General features: G+C 36.7%; 1 protein-coding gene and 1 pseudogene across 3 annotated transcripts; one reads left to right on the top strand and one right to left on the bottom strand.

Annotated features, from left to right (window-relative positions):
* Positions 1-6488: 6488 nt before the first annotated feature.
* LOC132181016 (uncharacterized) lies at positions 6489-15373 on the bottom strand. 3 transcript variants are annotated; one of them, XM_059594055.1, is made up of 3 exons: positions 15212-15373; positions 12287-13327; positions 6489-7132 (listed from the first exon to the last, which is right to left on the bottom strand). In XM_059594055.1, the coding sequence occupies exon 2, from the start codon at positions 13269-13271 to the stop codon at positions 12312-12314; it is 960 nt and encodes a 319-aa protein (XP_059450038.1). In that variant the 5' UTR covers positions 13272-13327; positions 15212-15373; the 3' UTR covers positions 6489-7132; positions 12287-12311. The 3 variants fall into 3 exon arrangements, with proteins under 3 accessions (XP_059450038.1, XP_059450037.1, XP_059450039.1); XM_059594054.1 differs by lacking the exon at positions 6489-7132 and adding an exon at positions 9760-9849; XM_059594056.1 differs by lacking the exon at positions 6489-7132 and adding an exon at positions 9875-9955.
* LOC132181014 (putative pentatricopeptide repeat-containing protein At3g15930) lies at positions 8257-10689 on the top strand (annotated as a pseudogene).
* Positions 15374-23145: the final 7772 nt, after the last annotated feature.

Genomic DNA, 23145 nt, shown 5'->3' with positions numbered 1-23145 from the left:
TATTGAAAATTATGGGGTGGCCCGACCACCCCAATGACCTCTAGGGGGTGGCTCAGTCACCCCCAATGACCAAAATGGGGTGGTCGGGCCACCCCGTAATTTTCAGTATTATTTAGGATTTAGTTTTTTAAACTAAAATATAAAAAAGCCCCCCAAACTACCAACCGTTTTCGATTTAGCCCCCTGATGTTCCAAAAGTCATAAAGTAGCCCCCCAAACTACCAAACTTTTGCATTTTGGCCACTCCGTTAGTCAAAACCGTCGGTTTGGACGAAAATTGCAAAACGGCCTCGTTTCGTTACGGTAAGTTAGTAGAATGCCCTTTTTTTTAAAAAAAAAAAATCAATTTTAAAAAGGGTTTAGGAAACGACGTCGCAGCAGCTTCGTTTCTTCGTTTTCTTCTCCATGCAACTGTACAAATGAAGAAGAGAGCTGCTACGTCTACAACTAGAGAAAAAATGCTACAGGTCTGACATGGGCAGACAAAAACGAAGAAAGCTTGCTTACCCGATGCTGCGAAAAAATTTGTGACTCCAGAGAAGATCACCGGGGCTGGCTCACTCGCCGCAACTTCCACGGATCCTTCAAAGGCTCCGATGGTTTTAAGGGCTCCTCCGACGAAGGTTAGTTCGCTGGAAAATCATTCATCCGCACTAGATCGGTTCGCTCTATAGTTTCGTTGGGTGTTGTTGTTGATATTTCTAGGACAAACAGTGGCTACCTGAGAGATAGAGAGAGAGGCGTGGGTCGCCGTGACCCACGCGAGTTTGGCTGCCAGACCTTGTCGTGGGTCAGCAGACCCACAACGGGTCTCTAGCCAAGACCCGCTTGGGTCACCAGAGACCCACGGCATGGGTCAAATTAGAGGAAATTTTTTCTCCAATTTTCTGTTTTGGGTACGTTCTCCTTCCCCCTATTCCTCCTTTGTTTCTTGTGCTCTGTTCCTGGATTTGTGCCTCCTATTCTGTGTTCCTCCTGTGTTTTTGGGTTGGGCTTTACCCTGGGTAGGAAGTACTGGGCGATGTAAGTTTCCTGTGGTTTGTTGTTTTGGCTTTTTAGTTTGAGTTCAGATACTTTGAAATCCACATTCAAAAGCAAGGGAAATGGAAGGCATTTATAAAGAGTTAGATAAAGTCAAAGCAGAGATGGTGAAACTAAACAGAACTCCCAAGGCAGGAAACAATATCCGCCACCTTTGCCACATCACCATGAATTCCGAACAAGCACGAAGCTGCTGTGTGTGTAGGCATTAGAGTGAAAACGACGTCGTCTCCTAAACCCTTTTTAAAATTGATTTTATTTTTTTAAAAGGGCATCCTAGTAACTTACTGTAACGAAACGACGTCGTTTTGCAATTTTCGTTCAAACTGACGGTTTTGACTAACGGAGTGACCAAAACGCAAAAGTTTGGTAGTTTGGGGGGCTACTTTATGACTTTTGGAACATCAGGGGTCTAAATCGAAAACGGCTGGTAGTTTGGGGGGCTCTTTTATATTTTTTCCTTATTTTTTTTAGTTATTTTTTTTTTTAGGACACATGGCATTTATATGTGAGGACACATATAATAGAGTGTGATAAAAATATTAAATTGTTCTTTTCTCATAAATCAAATACTGTGGTACATACCTGGCCATGGTCACAGACTCACAAGTGGGTCATGCCCAGCCAGAGTGGCTGGGAAACAAACAGGGCCAGATTACAATTTTTCATAAATATACTTCAAATATACCAATTTTATAAATTTGACCCCCAAAAATCATATATTTGTCCCCCATAATATTATTTGTGTCCCTTTTTAATTATTATTATTTTTATTTTTTTTTTGCCCTCCAAAATAATATTTGTGTCCCTTTTAATTATTATTTTAGGTTTTTGCCCTCCCCTCCCCAAAAAAAAATAGTGCTTGTACTTGCCCCAAGTTTTTAATTTATTATCATTATTATTATTATTATAATTTTGCTCTATTTCAACATAAAAAGGCCTAAAATACCCAATTCATTTAGTTTTCCTCTATATTTTAGTTCACTTCTAATCAAAAACTTAATTTGGTTTTGGACTCTCATTGAGTATGTGAAAGAAAAAGTTAAATGGTATTGGTTCTTTTGAGTGGCTTCTAACCAGCAATCAGTTTTTTAAGTGGTTATTTTGAGTCATTTAAGTTTACAATATTTGTTCTAACATCACAAGTTAAATGGTTTAATAATTTACAATTGCAAAATTGTATGGCTCGACTCTTAGCATTGTTGCTATTTGAGGTTTCGGGTAATTGTTAAGTAAAAAAGTCTACTCTCAAAGATACATTTTTCTTGGACCCTATAGATTGTGTTTAGTCTATTTTGCTAAATTTTTTTTTCCTACGCTATTAATTTGCTAATTATTTATATTATTGTGTATTTACGATGACATGAGATTAAATGTAAAACTTTTATGCTTTATTTTATATAAACACGCACAAACTCATATAAAAAGATTATATGTATTTACGTGATTTTGTATTTATATAAGTTTGTGCATCACCCCAAATCCTAGAAATCCTGTAGGATTTTCGTCCCCCCACACTACAAATCCTAATTCCGCCCCTGGGAACAAATGACCATAGCTCGGAAAGCGACCCAACAATGGCCACAGCTACGTCATGCCCAGCCATCGAAGCTAGGTAACCCAGCCTCCATTTTTTTTTTTTTCTCCTTTACTTTTTTTTTTTTTTAATTCTTTATGAAAATAGAATAATTATATTTTTACATCATTTTTGCAATTTTTTTTTTAAAATGGACGAATGTCTTAGATTTAAAATGATTGTAACCTCAAATCTTAAATTTGCAAAATTGGAAACTCAAGAATAAAAATCAAAATCTGGTAAAGCACAAGGGGAGGTTTCATCATATTTTCCCTTTAAATTGACTTGACTGACTTTTAATTAAAAAAATTATAGTAATATCTTCCCTGCATCTACATGGAGAAAATATAAAATTAGTCCCTAGGTTTTGACACATTAAAAAATTAGTATCTAGGTTTCCAAAAAAATAAATACACACATGCTCAATCCAGAAGTATTTTTAGCTCGAACTACCGAGACTATGCGTTTTGAGAAAACCTTCCAAAATTTTAAAAACTCTCAATTTTTCCACATTTGAACTTTCAATTTGATGCAATTGACCCCCCATCCGTCAATTTTTACTGTTAAACCTTAATAGAAACCACTAAAAAGACCAAATTACCTTCCAATTTTTTCATTTTTTTTTAATTTGAAATTTGAAATTAAGGATAAATTTGAAATTTTATAAAACTTCCAAGGGTATAAAGGTCATTTCATCACTTTTAACGTCTAAGACTAATTGAGTGGGGTAGATTGCATCCAATTGAAAGTTCAGGAGGTGAAATTAAGAGGTTTTAAAATTTTTGGGGTCTTTTCAAATCGCGTGATAGTTTATGGGTCCTTTGTGAAGTTTTCCAATAAAGAATAAAATTGGCTATTGGGGTTTGTTTGTAGTGAATATAGTCTTGAAAGAAGTAGAGGTTTGGCCCTTTTTTGGAAGGACAAAATTACAGTAGTGAGACAAAATTGAAAGTTTACTAGGATCGAGTTTTACCACTTTTTGCCAAACAAACAAATCACGGAACTAAGCCATACAACAAACACATAGCATGCATAGCGGAAATTAAAAACATCAATCACAAGCATAATACAAAGTTTATTTATGAAGTGGAAAACCCTTTGAACACATCAAAGGTAAAAACCACTACGGAGCAGTCAAAACCGAGAAATCATATGAAGAGTTAGAGCTACAGAGTAAACGATACACACAACCTTGAATACCTCTAGACTTAGTAAGAACAACAAGCCTCTCAACTTATCTCCATCCTAACCATCTTTATGGAGTACATCTCCTCACCGACCTTTCGGTAGACTTCCTTCTTCAAGTAACCAAACCCATAAACTTGTGTAGATGAATAACAAAGGCAACACGCCAAAATAACCACCACTCTAGAGTCATAGCACTCGTAGAGGGAATATCTTGAGACTTTTGTGAACAGTGCTCAGAGAAAAAAAAAAATAGTATTCAAAAGTATACTATGGATAGTGATAGGAAAACCATTTGTAGGAGAGACATTTTTTTCTTCATGTCCTAACGGGACACTTTCTCGTTATGACGAGAAGAAGAGATTCGTAGATCTGTGTTGTGAAATCTTAATGTACTCGTAAATTCATGAATCGTTTTGCAATATAAGGATGCAAGTGCGAGGTCAAATCCACAGGGAATTGTGTTTTTGAAAACTAAATATATCTAAATCAATTAAATCCTAACCGATTTCTAAAGGATGAGTGAATTTTTTTGTGAATATGAAATCAAAAGCATAAGCAAAATAAGGTGAAAGTGATCAAGTAATGAAGCACAAAGATTTCGAAATCCGCACTCACAAAATCATAGCAACATATTCTCATGATCAATAATATTTCTAAAGGCATATGTATGTTCTACTTTGCTTCGAAGAATTAATTAAAACCATCCAATATATCCATTCATGCACAAATCACAAAAGATATCCAATTTAAATTAAATCATCAAATATATCCGTGAAACAAATCACAAAAGATATCTAATTTAAATCAAATCATCAAATGTATCCGTAGAATGAATCACAAGAGATATCCAATTTTTTTGACAAAGAAAACCCAAGCAATCAATTAAATGAACGTCTTCAACTAATTGAATTAAAAAGAACAATTGGAAAATCAAACTCATATAATTGAAAAATATTACATCACATGAAAATATTGTTGCTAATCATAAGTGAGGCTTCATCCTCAACCTTAGTTGAGTGTTTATCCTCTCGTGGAATTGAAAAATAATGCAAGAGTTTGAAACCATGAAAGTTTGAGAAGCTTACAAATTAAGAACCCAAAAATTGAGAGCACCAAAGGCTAGGAAAACCCTAAACTTTCTTTTCTCAACTATGAAATTTCATACTAAGCAGCCTCTTATTTTTCTCTAAAGTCTCTTCTATTTATAGGGCTTTTCTAGGGTTTTAACCTAAAAAATGGCACTAGGTCAAATAAGTGCGCTCGAACGCACTCGAGCATGCGGCTTCCTCCTATAGCGCCGGTGTGCTCGCGCACTGGGGCTTGTCAAGGGCATGGGTGCGATCGAGCGTAGGGTTGTGCGCTCGATCCCACTTCCGTTGGTGGCTTTTTTCCAAACTTTTCATTTTTCCGCATTAAGTCTGCAATTTTCCCTTAGCAACTTGCAAAACACTAAAACCACAAAACTAACACAAGACATCAAATTATAACACAACTAAATGATTAACAAATGCAAATTAAGGGGTTCAAATATGTAATATTTGGCACTCATCAAACACCTCCAAACTTACATATTGCTAGTCCCTTAACAATACAAAATCAAAAATAAAATGAAAACATGAAACATAAATCCTCTGTCATGGAAGATACGATTGCATTTGGCATATGCAACAAGTCTTTTAAACTCCTAGGCATCGCTAGTGGACGAGTGAAGTCTTGTGAGGATTTAACATAAATGATACCCACAAACATTTTCAGCACTATGTTATTGACAAGAGTGAAGTTTCACACAAACAATGGTTTTTATTCATGAGCAACCTTAAAAAGATAAACTCAATCTTCAAAATCCTTAGGGCATCAAAAATCAACTCACTCATAAATGGATAATTGAGACATCATATGTTCCAATAGGTTCAAAGTGAAATTAGCATACAATTATGAGGCTTCAATTTAATCTCAAGACAAATCGTTCAGAACCTCAAAATTTGTAGGAATCCCTATCAAATGAAACGAACAAGGCAAGATATGCATTTCTCTTCTTTTTCTCTTTTTATGTAGGCTATGCAATGCTTAGCTCCCTTAAACTTTCTAATTGACCCATGTAATGAGTGTTAGGCTAGTGACTCCCAAACCAGATGGCTTTAGGGCACTAGATGTAGAAACATCCTTAAGGGCTTATTAACTCAAGTCAAAAAGGCTACGAAGCCAAGCTAGCCATACCATCAATCAAACTAAACTTCACACCTTTTTACGCAAACACTCAATGCATAATGAGGCATGAGGTCCAGTTACTCAGTGAAAAATTCAAAATGATCTCTCTTTTCTTTTCCTTTTTTTTTTTTCTTGCAAGCTAAGGTTATTCATCAATAAGTCATCCAACAAATCTTAAAATGAACATGATTAAGCTCAAATATCATATCTCACAGATTATATGCTAATGTGCTCATGATAATTCAACTCAAAACAAGTGAAATCTCTTTTGCCCAAAAAATAAGTCAAAGGACTCAGATTCTTAATGACATGATAATGTGTTTAACACTTTAAGCAAACCAATTAAATGCAAACCACAGTTACTACTTAACTCATGCTTAACAACAACATAACACAATTTTTTTTTTTTTTTTAATGGAAAGAAATTGAAACAAACAATAAAAGGTAACAAGAAATGGACAGCGGTGTCTTTTCATACCCCTAAACTTGAATCACTCATTGTCCTCAATGTGGGTAGAAATACAATACCGAGAGGTGGAGGAAAAAACAGAGTGTGCAGAGAGAGAATGTCCCCCAAACTTACTCGTAAAACACCTATCATGAAAACCACAGCAACAAGAAAACAAAAAATAAAATCAAATGACAAGAAATAAAAAGAAAGAAGGGTTGTCTCCCACAAGCATTAAGTTTACTGTCTTCAGCCAGACTATCCACAGCAGATGAGGATCAATTCTGATAGGTAGGGTCCTCCAAGGTCATTTCTTCAATCTCTGGGATCTTCAACTCCAAGAACAGTTTTAGCCGTTGACCATTTACCTTGAAAGTATTTCTATTCTTGGAATCCTCTATCTTAATGGCTCCATGAGTAGAAAGTATACGAACTATGAATGGTCCAATCCATTGAGATTTGAGCTTACCTAGGAACAAATGCAGACGTGAATTGTACAAAAGGACTTTTTGACCGACTTCAAAAGATCTTCTCAAAATGCTTTGGTTATGGGCCTTCTTCATCTGAGCCTGGTATAGTTTGGCACAACCGTAAGCATCATTCCTCAATTCCTTTATTGCAATGAGTTGTAGCTTCCTTTGAGAGTCAGCCTTGGTGAGATTAAAGTTCAGCTGCTTGATAACCCATAGTATCATAAGCATTTATTATTATTCATCATTGTCATTCAGCATAAATTCAGGAAAAAAATTGCTTTGGTGGCCCATGAGGTATGACTTTTGATCAAATTACTAAGGTTTAGAATTTATCAATTTACTTTGCTTAGAACCATTATAAAATAAATCATTTTGTCTATTTTCTATTGAATTTTTATTGTGTTATCATGTCATATCCAATCCGAATGCGACATATATCCCTTACAATAATATAAAGGGTAACTTTGGCCACCCCTTTTGACATGTGGTTAGACCACCATCAGAAAAACTATTATTATTTTTTTATTTATTTTTTTCTTCATATATTTTTTATAGAAGGGATACATGTCGCCTTTTGATTGGAGATGACATGGTATCACCGTTAGAAATTTAACATAAGGTCGACGGAATGATCTATTTGATAACGATTATAATCTTAGGGAATAAACAGGAAATCTTAATGAAATGGTGATATTGTAATTTTTTAAAAGAACGATGACTTAATATTGATATTTTCAAATTTAAGAATATAATCGCAAAAGTTGTAAATAATCGTGTTGCTCCCATGGTCAGGTGGTGTCCTCCGCAGGTGAATAAATATAAAGCAAAGTGGGATATCGCCTTGAATAAAAATTCTTCCAAGATAGGAGTGGGTGTCGTTGTAAGGGACCATGCAGGCTATGTAATGGCTGTTCGTAGTATCACAAAAACGGATCTGCTTGATCCTCTTGCTGCAAAAACACTTGGTGCATTTGTGGCAGTGAATTTTTGTCGGAAAATTGGGCTGAATGATATTATCTTGGAAGGTGACTCTTTGCAAGTGGTGAAAGCGGTGTCTTCATTGGAAGAAAATTGGACGAATAATGGCCATTTGGTAGAGGATGTTAGATCAGTTCTACGCTCTTATGAAATACAAAAGCCTTTTTTAGTCCAAAAAAAAATTAAAAAAAAAAAAATTTACTGTGTAAAATGCGATCGAAGAAAAAGTCACACTAAAGTTTCTAATTTCTCCTTGGAAAGTTGGGAACCCAAGCAATGCTTGATCCCAAGTTGTGTGCAGGTCCCTTCGTCTCATTGTATCATATGCCACCTTCTCTCCTCCACAAAACTTACTTGCTCTACTTTCCTTTGACCTTATCAACTTCACGTTCCTCGACCCCCATGAAAATGAAGACCATGGCATCCGTATCTCCGACCCACTTCACTCCACACACTCAGTCCCACTCCTTAGAAAACCCACCACTCTCTCTCTCTGACAATTGCAAGTCCATGGACTATCTCAAGCAACTGCATTCCCAAACAATCAAAACGGGTATGACCTCAAACCCAGTCGTACAAAATAGAATCGTAGCGTTTTGTTGTAAGCAAGAATCGGGTGATATCAATTATGCCCGTCACGTGTTTGACACAATTCTGGAACCAAATATGTTCGTTTGGAACACCATGATCAAAGGCTACTCTAGGATTACGGATTTAAGGTGCCTGAGAATGGAGTTTCTATGTATTTAGAAATGTTGAGAAGGAATGTCGAGCCTGACCACTACACCTTTCCATTCTTGTTAAAGGGATTTACGCGAGATATTGCATTGGAATGTGGGGAAGAGTTGCATTGGCATGTAGTAAGATGTGGATTTCATTCTAATGTGTTCGTTCAAAATTCTTTGGTAAATATGTACTCCCTGTGTGGCCTGATTGACATGGCTCGCTGTGTTTTTGATATGAGGCAGACAAGGGATGTGGTCACTTGGAATGTAATGATATCTGGGTACAACAGAATTAAGCAATTTGATGAATCAATGAAGCTTTTTGATGCGATGGAGAAAAACGGGGTGTTGCCCACTTTAATTACCCTTGTTCTGGTGCTATCAGCTTGCTCCAAATTGAAGGACTTCAATATGGGCAAGCGGGTTCATGAGTACGTCAAAGAATGCAAAGTTGAAGATGATTTGAGATTGGAAAATGCTTTGATTGATATGTATGCGGCTTGTGGAAGAATGGATCTTGCACTTGGGATTTTTCAGAACATGAAGACCAGGGATGTGATTTCTTGGACTGCCATTGTTGCAGGTTTTGCCAATGCTGGAGAAGTTGATTTAGCTCGGAAGTATTTTGATCAGATGCCTGAAAGAGACTATGTTTCATGGACTGCGATGATTGATGGGTATGTTCGGGTGAATCTCTTCAAAGAGGCTTTGGCACTTTTCCGTGAGATGCAAACTTCAAATATAAGACCAGATGAGTTCACCATGGTCAGCATTCTAACTGCTTGTGCTCATCTTGGGGCACTTGAATTAGGAGAATGGATAAAGACGTATGTTGACAAAAACAAGATGAAGAATGATGTGTATGTGGGTAAATGCTGTAATTGATATGTACTCTAAATGCGGTAATGTCGAAAAAGCACAAAGAATTTTTAAGAAATGCCTCGGATTGATAAATTTACATGGACGGCAATGATTGTTGGTCTTGGCATTAATGGACATGGTGAAGAAGCTATTGATATGTTCTCCGAAATGCTTAAAGCTTCAATAGCCCCAGATGAGATAACTTACATTGGTGTTCTATGTGCCTGTACTCACACTGGCATGGTAGATGTAGGAAGAAAGCTTTTTGCTAGCATGACCACCCAACATGGGATTGAGCCCAATGTTGCACATTATGGGTGCATGGTTGATCTTCTTGGCCGAGCTGGACATCTGAAAGAAGCTCATGAAGTTATAAAGAATATGCCAATGAAACCAAATTCAACTGTCTGGGGGGCACTTCTTGGTGCTTGTAGAGTACATAAAGATGCAGAAATGGCTGAAATGGCAGCTAAATAGATTCTTGAGTTAGAGCCGGAAAATGGAGCTGTTTATGTTCTACTATGTAATATGTGTGCAGCTTGCAATAGATGGGAAAATTTGCGTTAAGTAAGACAAATGATGATCGATAGGGGAATCAAGAAAACCCCAGGTTGCAGTCTGATAGAGATGAATGGTATTGTCCATGAATTTGTAGCTGGGGACCCATTGCATCCTAAATCTGAAGAAATCTATTCAAAATTAGATGAGATGAAAACAGACTTGAAATTTGCAGGGTATTCACCTGATACATCAGAGATTTCCCTTGATGTAGGGGAAAAAGAAAAAGAGAGTGCACTATACCGGCATAGTGAAAAGTTGGGTATTGCCTTTGGGCTTATTAGTTCAGGACCTGGGGTGACAATTAGAGTTGTGAAGAACCTTAGAATGTGTGTGGACTGTCACCATATGGCAAAGTTGGTTTCAAAGATGTACAATGGAGAAATAGTTGTTAGGGATAAAACTCGATTCCATTATTTCAGGCATGGTTCATGTTCATGTAAAGATTTTTGGTGAGAGTTTAGAAAAGGAGACTCTGTAAGTTGTTGATCTAATCTTCTCTCTGTATCATCTGGTTCTGAAGAGCACTAGAGCATCTTCCATGGCATTGTTTAACCATGAAGAGACAATTAAACTTGAGGGACTTCAATTGAATTATGAATGTGAGGAAATTTTGTTAAAGTAGAATTTTATTTATTAAGGATTATTAGTTATCAATTAGGATTAAGATTAGTTTTATTTTAAAATTAGGTTTAGCATTAGTTGGGTATTTTCTATTCTATCTTATTGTAAATGTCTATTTAAAGACACTAAAAAGTTAACAAAAGAATCAAGGAGGTAATTGTTATCAAATGTTTACATTTGTTGTAGGAAGGTTTAGGATTCCTTGAATAATCTTATCAAAAATCTATTCTCTTATTATCTTATCAAAAGCTAATACGGCACGCATCAATGAGTAATTTTTATTTCAATCACTCTACATAATCTGATCTAAAAATAGACCTGAGCTTGAAAGCTTCCGAGAACTGTCTTTTGAAGCACATATTTTGTTTCTTGGACTGCTCTCTTTTTTTTTTTTTTTTTTTTTGTTTTGTGTGTGAATGAAGGACGTAGAAATGGTAGCACAAGTGGTTCAGCTATAGACCATCCACATTTTAGATTCAGCTAATAAGATCAAAAGCCTTCCAGTCCGTCCCTTATCGTAACCTTTTTTGTTATTGTCATATTTATGCATTGAAACTTTTGTTCAACTCTCAAGAAAAAAAGTCAGCATGTTTTGCCATATCAGGACCCTGACAAGAGCTGTGAAATGCACACAATGTAATATTGATAGTTTTATCAAATGTTGTTGTTTCTCCTGTCTACTGAGTATTATGCATGGAAATTCTGAACCAGAACATTGAGTTTATTCAAGCTGGAATAAAGATGAAATGCATGACAATTTTCGTCATGTTCCTTAGCCATTTTGGCTTTGTTGTCATTGCTGATGGGAAAGATTACATCAAAACACAAAGCACCAAAGACATAAAAGCACGTCTAAGGTACTGATACCTTCACAGGGCATCTTTGGAAAATAGAACCATAAACCCACAAACCCTCTGATACTAACCCGAATATCAAGTCAGTAACGAGATAATTTGGGTAGGCTCTTAGAGGAAATCTGGACCTCCTTCAGACCAAGGGTTTAAGAATAAACTTCCCTCTATATGGGCTTAGAACCATATTAATCCTAATGTAAAACAAACTCAATACTCCTAGCCACATTTGAAACTGTAAGGACTCCTAGTACAATTGACAGACTTATACTACAATTGAAGGATCCAATCATTCATAAGACTGTAAAACCCTCACCCATAACGGGCCAGTGAATTTTGAGGAACGTTGTGCTAGATTTCCATGGCTTGTTTCTGGTCAAAGAGTTTGGAATCAAACGCATTTTATGTCAAACAAGTAACCAAGTTCCAGACAACCGGACTTCTTTAAGTTCGTCATTAGATGATTAAGAATTCCACTAACCTAAATCTAAAGGGAGAATGAAATCAAACCCTGCAATTGTTAAGGTATACTTATATCAACTCACGTTGACATTTCCTTCTTATTTTACTGTCTCATGATCAAAGACTTAAATTAATCAATAAGTAAAGGAAGTGATATTGACAAAGAAACAAGCACTTGTGAATGCAAAATACAGTTGGTGAAGTACAACAAATGCATACAGAGCCCTGCAACTGTGAAGGACAATCAATTAATATCATAGTGACCACTTTACTCCAAAGCCATAGAAACTAACCATTGATGGTGAACTCATGGGCCCTTCAACTGGACCCTGGGTCAAGTACAGGAAGCCTGCAATGCAGACTGATTGATTTATCAGTCTGACGAGAACCGGGAATGAAGAATTGAAATATCACAGTCAAGCAAGCACCCTGTGGAGCAATCCCATAGAAAGCACAGTCTGGCTTCGCCAAGTGACACTGGAGGCTCTTAGCAAAGTGCTTCACACTCACTTGCACAGATTGAGCATCACCCCTCAAAATTGATCTTGCTGACCGAGTCTGAGCACTCAGATGTCTATCTTCAGCTGGTGCATCCACTTGCTCTCCTATGACCAACAATTTCTGGAACTCAGCACCAAGCGTGATTAATGTTGTAGAAATCTGGACATATAGGTCCCCATATTTGCTGATAGAGACATTTAGCAAATCACCAACATGCTTCATCCGATCCACAAAGTTTTGCAATTGATTCAAATCTTGAATCTGAACCAGAGTCTGAGGCAAATCTTGAGCCATATCAAGAGCACTTTGGAGTTCAAGAACTTCAGCTCTAGAAAGAGGTTTTGAGATTGGTACATCTTGAATAACTGCAGATTTATAACCCTTGGTTTCAAAGGTCAGGAAAGGCATTGGTTGAGTACAATTTGGTGGTAGCTTCTTCACCAATTTAATCTGGAGACGGTTCTGAGTAGGCCCATTTCCAAATTCAGTACAAATGCTAACACTACTACGAATGGCACGGTGCAGAAGTGAAATATCTACAGCAAAGGCAATGCGATCCTCATTCTGGCTGGAGATGCGGTAGTCATCAAAGAGAGCTTCTTTACGAAACTGGGCAATAGATTGAACTTCGTTGCCACTAAGGAGGTTGTGGAGGAACATTGTGTGGTCTCTGGTGAGATAGAGGTGGCATATCTTCCCCATCTTGTCTAGGGCTGGAAGGAACCTCTTTTCTAGGAGATTCACACCATTTTCTGTAAGGAATGCCTTGAACTTCATACCTCTGCCTTTCTGTTTCTGTTTTCACTTCTTAGGTAGTGGTTGGAGGCAATGCCCTAAGAGGAGAATGAGAAACAGAAATGTCAGTTTATATATCATCACTCATCATATGCAATGGGAATATTTTTATGTTGTGCTAAAAGATTGGTTTTTTGGCTGCTAATTTTTACTTGAAAAGAAAAAAAAATTAAAAAAAAAAAAAAACATTCAAATTCAGCGTTAGTATCATCAAAGGCATAATTTTTACAAGGTTGCAGACAATTTTTTTTTTTCTTTTTTTTTTAAATCCATGCTGCACAATTCAACCACTCTAGACATGTAATAATAGTAGAATCTGTAAGAAACAAAATTCAGAAATTATTTCAGCAAGTATTATGGTTGTTGCATTATAAGCATTAGGATATAAATCAAAATGAATAACCCCAACGGGTTGCCTCAAGTGGTGAAAGCCTTGGACTTTGGTGGCATAACCATAAAGAAGAAAAATATGATTTCCAGCTTAAGGTAACACAAAAGTAATAATAACAATAAACATAATTAATTGAACTACCGTGCAAGAGAAGACCAGAGAGAGGTAAAAAAAACTGCAGAGACAGATCGAGATATGCAGACAGACATGAAGGGAAGACAATATCTATCTATCCTATGGCTTCGTTATATATTTGGTAAGAAATTATCACCCCTGCCTGTTCTTGGCAATTAAGGTGGATCCCAACAGATTTGCCTTGTCAGTGACAGGCTTTGTCCATTTGTTTGGAAATGTTGACGCAGAATCCAAGTCTCAGCAAATAACGCATGCCTTGAAGTCTCAGCCAGTAACGCACGACTTGAATGAAATGCACGCATATGCTTTGAGCACCAATGTAACACATGCTTTAAATTCAACAGTAATGATACACTCTCCCACTTCTCTACACCTATAGAAATTATTTCAGCAAGTATTGGCTTTTCAAGAATAACAAATGATAACATTCTAAACAAAAAGAAAAGATCAAATATGAAGCCCAAGATCAAGAAAGAAAATCATGCACAAAAAAATAAAGCACAGTACTACTACAAACAACCGAGTCTCTTACATAAGCATCAGAACATTAAGTGATAATTGCAGGTCCCAAGTTTCCAGAAAGTGCTAAAAAAAATAATCACCATATTTCAAATCCAAAGCTCAAAACGAGAAGCCTTCAACTCCATGGTTCTGTTTTAACAAAAACTGATAAAAGGAACAACTTGGCTCACTTTTGGTGCTAGCACCATTTGACTAATACTGTTAGATTGAAATTTTTTTGATACATTAGTAAAGGGATTGAACCCATGAACTCACCCTCTACCATTTTTTTTAGGGAAGGAGTTATCATTTGGTACAGGGATCATTCATGCTAAATTGAGTATAATGGTGACAAACATATGCATACGTTTTTTTTTTTTTTTTTTGATAAATATACATAAAATAAAAAGTCCGACCTGCCCGATTCGAACCAGTGACCTAAGGGTGTCCAGGATTTCCTATAGTTTATAAGCATACGTTGCTACTAAAGAATTTAACAAAACTTCATACCATAAAATTTGGTCAATGTGCTCACTGTTAGACTATACACTCTCCCACCTCTCTCTGTTTTGTATTCCCATCACACATAAATCCATTTCGTCAATCTTCAACAAGATTTGGCCAACTGGAACATAGCTAGGCTAGTACAGGGGCCAAGATTTGTCGAAATGAAGGAAATGGATATATAAGAGGAGCCAAGCTGAAGCGAAACTAAAAGAAAAAGAAGCTATAACCTACACAACTAAAGCCAGCAACGCTACACTACGAGAAAACAGAACTGTATACCAATATTGGACCAGAGACAGAAATCTTTCTGGAACAAGAGCACAACAAAAAAAGGACCAGAGACAGAAATCATTCTTTTGCTGCTATCAACGAGAGAGAGAGTAATTACCTAAAATCCTCTTGGAGAAAGGGGATTTTGCTCAACTGTGAGAAAATGACCCTCCCTCTACTTCCATCCGAGAACCTTCTCTCCTCGATCTTGGCCGTTTGATTATGATTTAGGGTTGGGGAAGGAAAAAAAGTATCCCGCAATTTAGGCTAATTTTCGATTTTTTCAGAAATCTAATTAGCGTGCGCCAAACTCTCCCGCGCGAGCCTTCTATAAATTTCATTATTTTTTTTTTTTTTTTTTTTTGCCATGTCCGCATAAGATGGGGAAATGATTCGAACTAATGACTTTCACTTCATTAGGCGTGATCCCAACCGATTGAGCTACTTCTTAAGGACTTCTATAAATTTCATTAAAATTCATGGTCATCGCTAATAAGAATTTTAAGTAGCCTTGTGGCAAATAAACCGGATCCCGTCACATATTTTTGTCCACGGTTTGGAAAAAAATTTATTTTGGTGTCGGAGCATTCCCAATGGAGGAGCTAAATTTTTATACAAAATAGTTTCTCAAAACTCACTTTATCTAGTTTAACTAATGAATTTTTAAAGACATCCTACATCCGATTAGCTATATTTTTATCTCATTTAAATATCTTTTTAATATATTTTTATTAAAAATTGTGAAAGAATATTCTCATCATGATCCCTTGAAAAGTGGAAAAAGTTTTGGGAAAAAGAGAAATCAAATGAGAGAAACAATAAAAAATAAAATAGTTTTCTTGAAAAGTGCTGCAACATGTAGCTTTTTTTTTTTTTTTTGGCTAATCTAATCAAATATCTATTTTGCATTTTTTTTTTTATTACTCCAATGTGGAGGGTTTTTTACAAATCTAATTAACTATTTTAGATAAAAGTATCATTTGGCTCCTCCATTGAGAATGCTCTTAGCGACTACGTATCAGCGATGACATCTTGTCGTAGCTATTTTCATTTTTTTTTTTTTTTTTTTTAACAAGGGAGCAAGTGAGACTTCTTTCAAATTACTTCATATTGCTACCATTTGCAGCTTATTTTAAACCTTATAAGCAACACAATTAACAAATGTTATTATACAATCAATAACTCAACAACATATATAGTGGAAATAATTTCACCATTGAATGTTGGGTGCAACCTAATATAACAAAATATTATATAATTGCCTTCTCCTTTCCAATTCCAGATGATACTAGCTATCAACAATATATTTTCAGTTTCAACTAAATTTTTTGTTTTTAATAAGTCGGTTTCAACTATAAATAAAAAAATAAAACTAAAATGCATTGCTTGGAAGAAAAAAAAGGGCTACCACCGAGTAGCATTCATAATCTCGACCATGGCTCCTATTCCTTAGATTACTAATGAAACTAAGTTCTAAAGAAAATACCAGCAAAGGATATGACAAAACTAATTTCTATTTAATTTTCTATTTCTATAATTTTTGTAAATCGCCTTAACTAAACCAACCAAACAACATTCCACAGATTTATTTGAGTGAACAATGTAGTTTTCTCGTCTACCATATCATCAAGGAAATGTATATTCCCCCAAAAACAAGGTTAGGACTGAAAAGCCGACTATTCACAATTTGGTCATTTGTTTATTCCGTTAGTCCAACGATTTTGTCAGCAACCAAACAAAGTTTCCATTTGTACTCTATTTTGCAACGCCCATGAAAATTAGAAAACTATCCATTCTAAATTTGGCTAAGTGTGAAAAATGACTTTTTTATTTAATGATATTTTCATGATAATTTTTACCACTAATTGTTCCTCATACACTAGATAGTCAATTGTGATTTTATGAAAAAGTTTACATCGATGAACATTGATGGACCATTTGTCATAAGTTGCCGAAAATCATATATTTGTACTAAAACTGGATTTTTAGATTTTGATCTAGTGGGAGTTTGATTTTTTAGTATTTTTATTTGAGTCCAAATGGGGGGTATTTCTTTATTTACAATGTAAACCTAAAGTAAATGGACATATAAAAGTATAAAAGACATTTACTTTCCAATAAGTCAGCCTGTACAAATCGGCCAAATCAATCTGATCAAATCTGCCAAGTCAGTGTTGTTCATTCGAACGCTACAACATACCGTTCAAATGCTACTAAATGCAAATGAGAGGTCATTGTTGTCCATTTGAAGCCCGTTCACAGGCCGTTCAAATGGGAAACGTCATAACTATAAAAGGGGCTGAATCACGATTTCAGCTCATTTTCTCCCATTTTCTTCTTCTTCCACACGATTTTCTCTGTTATCTCTCTTGGGGTTTGAACCCCAACCTTAGGTAATGATTATTTGAGGTTCCCCAAGACAAATCCAACCTCTGGAACGTGTTCCTTGTGGTTAGATCGTTGTTCCCACCGATTGATTTGAGGTAAATCCGTAAACTCTGAGTTTTTCTTAATTTAAGTTAGATTTTTTGGGGTTTTGCTCAATCTCTTAAATTCCTTTGGCGTTCTTGAGTTTAGAAGACTTCTAAACATTCTCACTTTTGTACCAGTTGGGGCAAGTAGCATTGCACAAGCATAAAATCTCATATGGTATCTGATAGAATACGAGGATCGTGTTCTACCCCCAAATCAAACGCATAAGCAATTTATATACCAAATCAAACGCATAAGCAATTTATATAAGGAAAATAAATAGCTATGCTCAATATTAAACCAACGCAACTATCCACACAACCATAACACAAGATTTGTTGACGAAGTGGAAAACCCTTAGAACCAATTAAAGGGAAAAACCACTCCGGGGCAACCAAACCCTGGAAATCACTAGATGAAGATTTAGTTTATAGACTATAGAAGATACTCACAACCCTTGAGAATCTCTAGACTCTGTAAGAACGACAAGCTCCAAGTTCATCACCAGCCTGACCATCTTCATGGAGCACATCTCCTTATCGACCCTTCAGTAGACTCTTTTACCTGCCTTCAATATAGTCGTTTACCTCATTAACATAATGCTTAGTTCTATTCTAAAAAACCAATCACCCTATGCTGCCTTGCTTAAGAAAAATCTAGATTATTCTTTTCTCATAGTGTTTGGCTGTGCTTGCTTTCCTCTCCTTCATCCCTACAACAATCACAAGCTCATGTATCGATCTAAAAAGTGCATGTTCCTTTGTTATAGTTTCAACTTCAGAGGATATAGGTGCTTAGATTGTACAATCAAAAGAGTTTACATCCACCGCCATGTTGTCTTTGATGAAGGAACCTTCCCTCCTCAAGATTGGATGTCATCTCTACATCCACCTACTACACAAGCATCTACTCCCATGGAAGGTAATGTTTCTCACACATTCAATCTCACTGCAAACCAGCATCTATTCAATTCTCCCCAAAATTTTACCACTGTCACTCCTTCTCACACAGTTTCTGATGTGTAGCAGTTAAACCCCTCATCCCCACCTGCAACGTCAATCTCTTCTCCCTCTAAAGAGTCTCCCACACACCTGCAGTAGAAACCCCCTCTTCCACACCTTAACAACAACTCTTATCCGTGACCCATCTAATCCTCTCCTCCCCTCCCAAACAGAACCCTCCCTCAATATTAATCATGTAGCGCCTACCCCTCCCCTTCCTACTAAGCCTACCCAATATGCTCCCCCAATTTCATCTCATCCCTTGACTATAAGGTCCAAAGATGTATCACTCAACTCAAGCCCTTTTTTGACTTCAAACTTTACTCCTCCACCAAACATCCACTTATGGCCCTTCAGTCCATCACAGTTCCCAATCTCCCCACCACTCCTTCAAATTTTTCTCATCTCAAATCCCCTCAATGGTTTAATGCTATGAGTGAGGATTTCTTTGCATTGATGAGCAATCACACTTGGGAACTTTGCCCTCGGCCGCCTCACAAGAATGTAATCAATAACAAGTGGGTGTTCAGAGTCAAGTAAAAGGCAGATGGCACTCTTGACAGGTTAAAGGTCAGGCTAGTAGCCAAAGGTTTTCAGTAGTAAGATGGCATAGACTTCACTGAAACATTCAGTCCAGTTATCAAGTCTCCTACCATCTGATCAGTCCTTGAAATTGCCATCCACTTTGACTAGCCTATCCACCAACTTGATGTTCCAATGCCTTTGTACATGGCTCTTTGGAAGAAGAAGTCTTTATGGAATAGTCCCCTAGCTTTGTTGACAATCGGTTCCCCAACCATGTTTGTCACCTCAAGAAAGCACTTTATAGGCTCAAACAAGCCCCTCGTGCATGGTTTCACAAGCTCTCCAGCACCCTCTTGGGCCTTGGGTTCATTGAATCTCAAGTTGGCCACTCTTTGTTTGTTTTTCATTCCTCTAATATCACTTTATTTCTTCTAATCTATGTTGATGATGTCATAATGATAGGGAATAGCTCCTCAACCATCAACCACCTTATCCAAAATTTCAAGTTAGATTTTGCCATGAAAGACCTTGGGCCATTACACTTCTTTTTGGGAATCTATGTCAATCAGTCACCTTTGGGACTTCACCTCTCCCAATCCAAGTACATTGTGGAGTTACTTAAGAGATCTTAGATGGTAGGTGCCAAACCTGCCAAGACTCCCCTTCCCATGGGTACCAAATTCTCTCAGCATGAAGGTGACCCCCTTGCAAATCCCACAAAGTGCAAGCAAGTCATAGGAGCACTACAATATTGCACCCTCACTCACCCTGGCATAGCATTCTCAATCAATCAACTCTATCAATTCATGCACAATCCCACTACAGTCCACTAGAGTGCTGCCAAGCGTGTCCTCAGATATCTCAAAAGGATCTGTGCATCATGGCTTGTTCTTTGGTAAGGGCTCTCTTCATCTAAATATGCATACCGTGGTTTTGATTGGGCTGAGGATCCAGCTGATCAAAGATCCACCACTAGCAATGCCATTTTCCTTGACCATTGCCTCATTAGTTGGAGTGCCAAGAAGCAGCCTGTTGTGTCCAAATCTAGCACCGAAGTAGAGTATTGCTCCATAGCCTTTGCCACTACTGAATCGTATTGGCTTCGCATGCTTCTTCAGGAATCTCAACACTACACCAGCTCTATGGTGTGATAACCTTGGTGCTCTCTCTTTAGCATCCAATCCCGTGTATCACGCCCATACCAAGCATATTGAAGTTGATTATCACTTCACTCGTGAGAAAGTTGTTCTCAAAGATATCACCACATGGTACATCTCCACACTCAAGCAAGTTGCTAACATCTTCACTAAAGGGCAACTCTCCTCGCTTCTTGTTACTTCAGCACAAGTTAAACGTTTGCTCCACACCCATTAGCTTGAGGGGGCATGTTAACCTACACTCAGTCGTGGCAATTGTGACACCAACTGTAACTCCAGTTAAGGACTGTGATACTCACAGATGGAAAACATCATCAACCAATAACCATCATGCAACAACATCTCATGTTCAAAAGGCAAAGATTGCAACAACAAAGAATATTGTACAATGCAAGGAAAGATAATTAGTGCACACAATATCACAGCCATTAATCCTAATTTGAGTTTCATTTTCTTTGTATACTTCTAGTATTACTTTCGATGTATACATCAATGGTCACATGTGTATTTTGTGTATATAATGCCTAGTGCGTTTCAATGTAAATAATAAGGAAGAATTCATTGCATTACAACTTCTTACACGCAGGGCCAAATAGCACCGCCAAGCCACTCCTCACACTATCAGCCTTCCTCCCCGTCAGCCTACCATCGGAAACCGTCACCAACACAGCTGGATGAGTCACATGGCCTAGTCTAGCCCTAGATCTCTACCCCACAACCTGTCGCGTCGCCATAGGTCCTCCAGTTCTGCCACCTCAATTCCCTCACAGTTTGCAGTCACATTCAAATATTAGTGCTCGAGGACGAAGGCCCTCTGTCTTGTAACTCGGTGGTTTCGTTTTTGGGGATTCTTGAGAAAGAGGACAAAAAGAAGACTTTTCTTATTTGTTTGGGATCGAGAAAAAATTAAAAATAAAAATAATAAAATAATAAAAGAAGAAGAAGAAGAAGTTGTGTTTCAATGGTTTAATTAAAGACACCCACTAGTCAAAGCATGGGTTGGCATGTTGTGTTATTGGGTCAAGCTTACCAATTCAAGGACCGACAACTCACAGGTGTTTATCTTAGGGTCTGTTTGGGATTGTGATTTCAATAAGTGCGATTTTAAAAATTACATTTTTAAAATCGCTATTTTTTAAAATCGTAAAGGCGTTTGGTAAAACATGTTAAAAAGTTTTTTTTTATTCAATATTTGTAATGAGAAATCATAATTTTGGTTTAAATTTGCACTTTCTCAAATAAGCACTTCCTAGCTTGCTTATAAAAATCGCAGATTTTTTTCCTATTTTAAATTAAGTGTTTTTTAAATCGCAATATCAAACAACTTATGTTTTGCGATATCTTTTAAAAACGCAAATTATTCTTGCAAAATCGCAATCCTAAATGCACCATAAGAAAAAAATAATAATAAAAAAATTAAATTAACAATAAAAAAAAAAAAAAAAAAGAAGCGAGGACGAATTTTCTGCCCTATTAACTTGAGGTCAAGTTCTTTTGAAGTGGGGGAAAATGATGTGGAATGGCCGAAGAAATAAATTAGTGGATCTTTTAATTATGTTTTAGCAAGATTTTAAGATATTTGATTTTATTTAGGTTTTAATTAGGGGCAATTCGTTCTCTTTTTTATTTTTACGTTTTATGTTAATTACGCCGTGTATTAAATGGGCACTGCCCTAGGGTTAGGGTTAGGGTTTAAGTCTTAGCCTATTTAAGGAGTTTGTGATGAATGAAAAACTGGTGTGAGACTGTGTCAACTATCCTCCTTGTGTTCCCCTCTTATTTCGTCTCTCCTTCAGCTTAACTTTGTCTCTTCGTCAACCCAATTTCTTCTATTTCTTGGTTTGTTTGATTTTTACGAATTTGTCCCACATCACATGTACTCTATTCAACAATAAAGAATTCTCGACCTTTGTACGATCAACAGCACAATTAAGCTCAAACGACCTAGTGCTCAAAGATTCTCTTTCAATTCTCAAAGAATTCTCACCAAAAGATCACAAAGGGCGGCATTTTCATCCTCAGCAGTGTTCAACCTTTTGAGAAGGCTTTTGTTTTTTTCTTGTCATTAACACATTCCTCGTAGAGTTGTTCATATTAGAATATATTGTGATATTGCATTGATTGTAATTGATAAAATCAAATCAGAATTAAATATACCTGATTTAATCATATTATTTTGTATTATCTCCTATTTCTATAAATATGGATCATTTGTATTGCAACTGGTAGTTTAATATGGTGTCAAAGCCAAAGGTCATGGGATCAAACTTTGACTCCATCAAATTACCCCCCATTTAAATTAAATATTTCACGTGTTAAACCTCACCTATTAAAATGGAGTTTGAGCCCACATGTGAAGGGGAGTGTTAAAGTATGATTAAGTGATTAAATTTATCTCTTACTATCAACTTAAACTTTTAAGAAAATTGGTGGTTTAACAATTCATAAGCCACTTGAAAACTTTGACTATCTTCATACTCTTCTTGGGAACTATCTTTAGACTCTCTTGGTGAACCATCATTACAAATATCACCATCCATCATGGTAAACATCATCAAGATTGCCCAAAGAAGTAGGGAAAGCCATGTAAACAATCTTTTTAGCCTTTAATCTTCCGATTAATCAAACTTAGACTTATCACTTATAGAAGCATTAATGGCATTTTCTTTAGTGTCACAAAGCTCATCTCGTTGCCAAAGGTTTCCCCCAACAACATGGCATTGACTTTGGTGACACATACAATCCCCTGGTCAAACCTATCACCATTCAACTAGTTCTCTCTCTTGCCATCTCATCTAGCTGCTCGTGGCAGATTGATGTGGATTCCTCGGCATGTCAGCAAATTGCACAAGGTCCTCTATGGCTTAAAACGGGCCCCTCGTGTCTGGTTCTCCGGC

Source organism: Corylus avellana, chromosome ca5 (assembly GCF_901000735.1).
Source record: "Corylus avellana chromosome ca5, CavTom2PMs-1.0".
NCBI lineage: Eukaryota > Viridiplantae > Streptophyta > Magnoliopsida > Fagales > Betulaceae > Corylus > Corylus avellana.
Note: the sequence above shows the minus strand (reverse complement) of the source record. Positions and strands in the feature narration are given on the sequence as shown.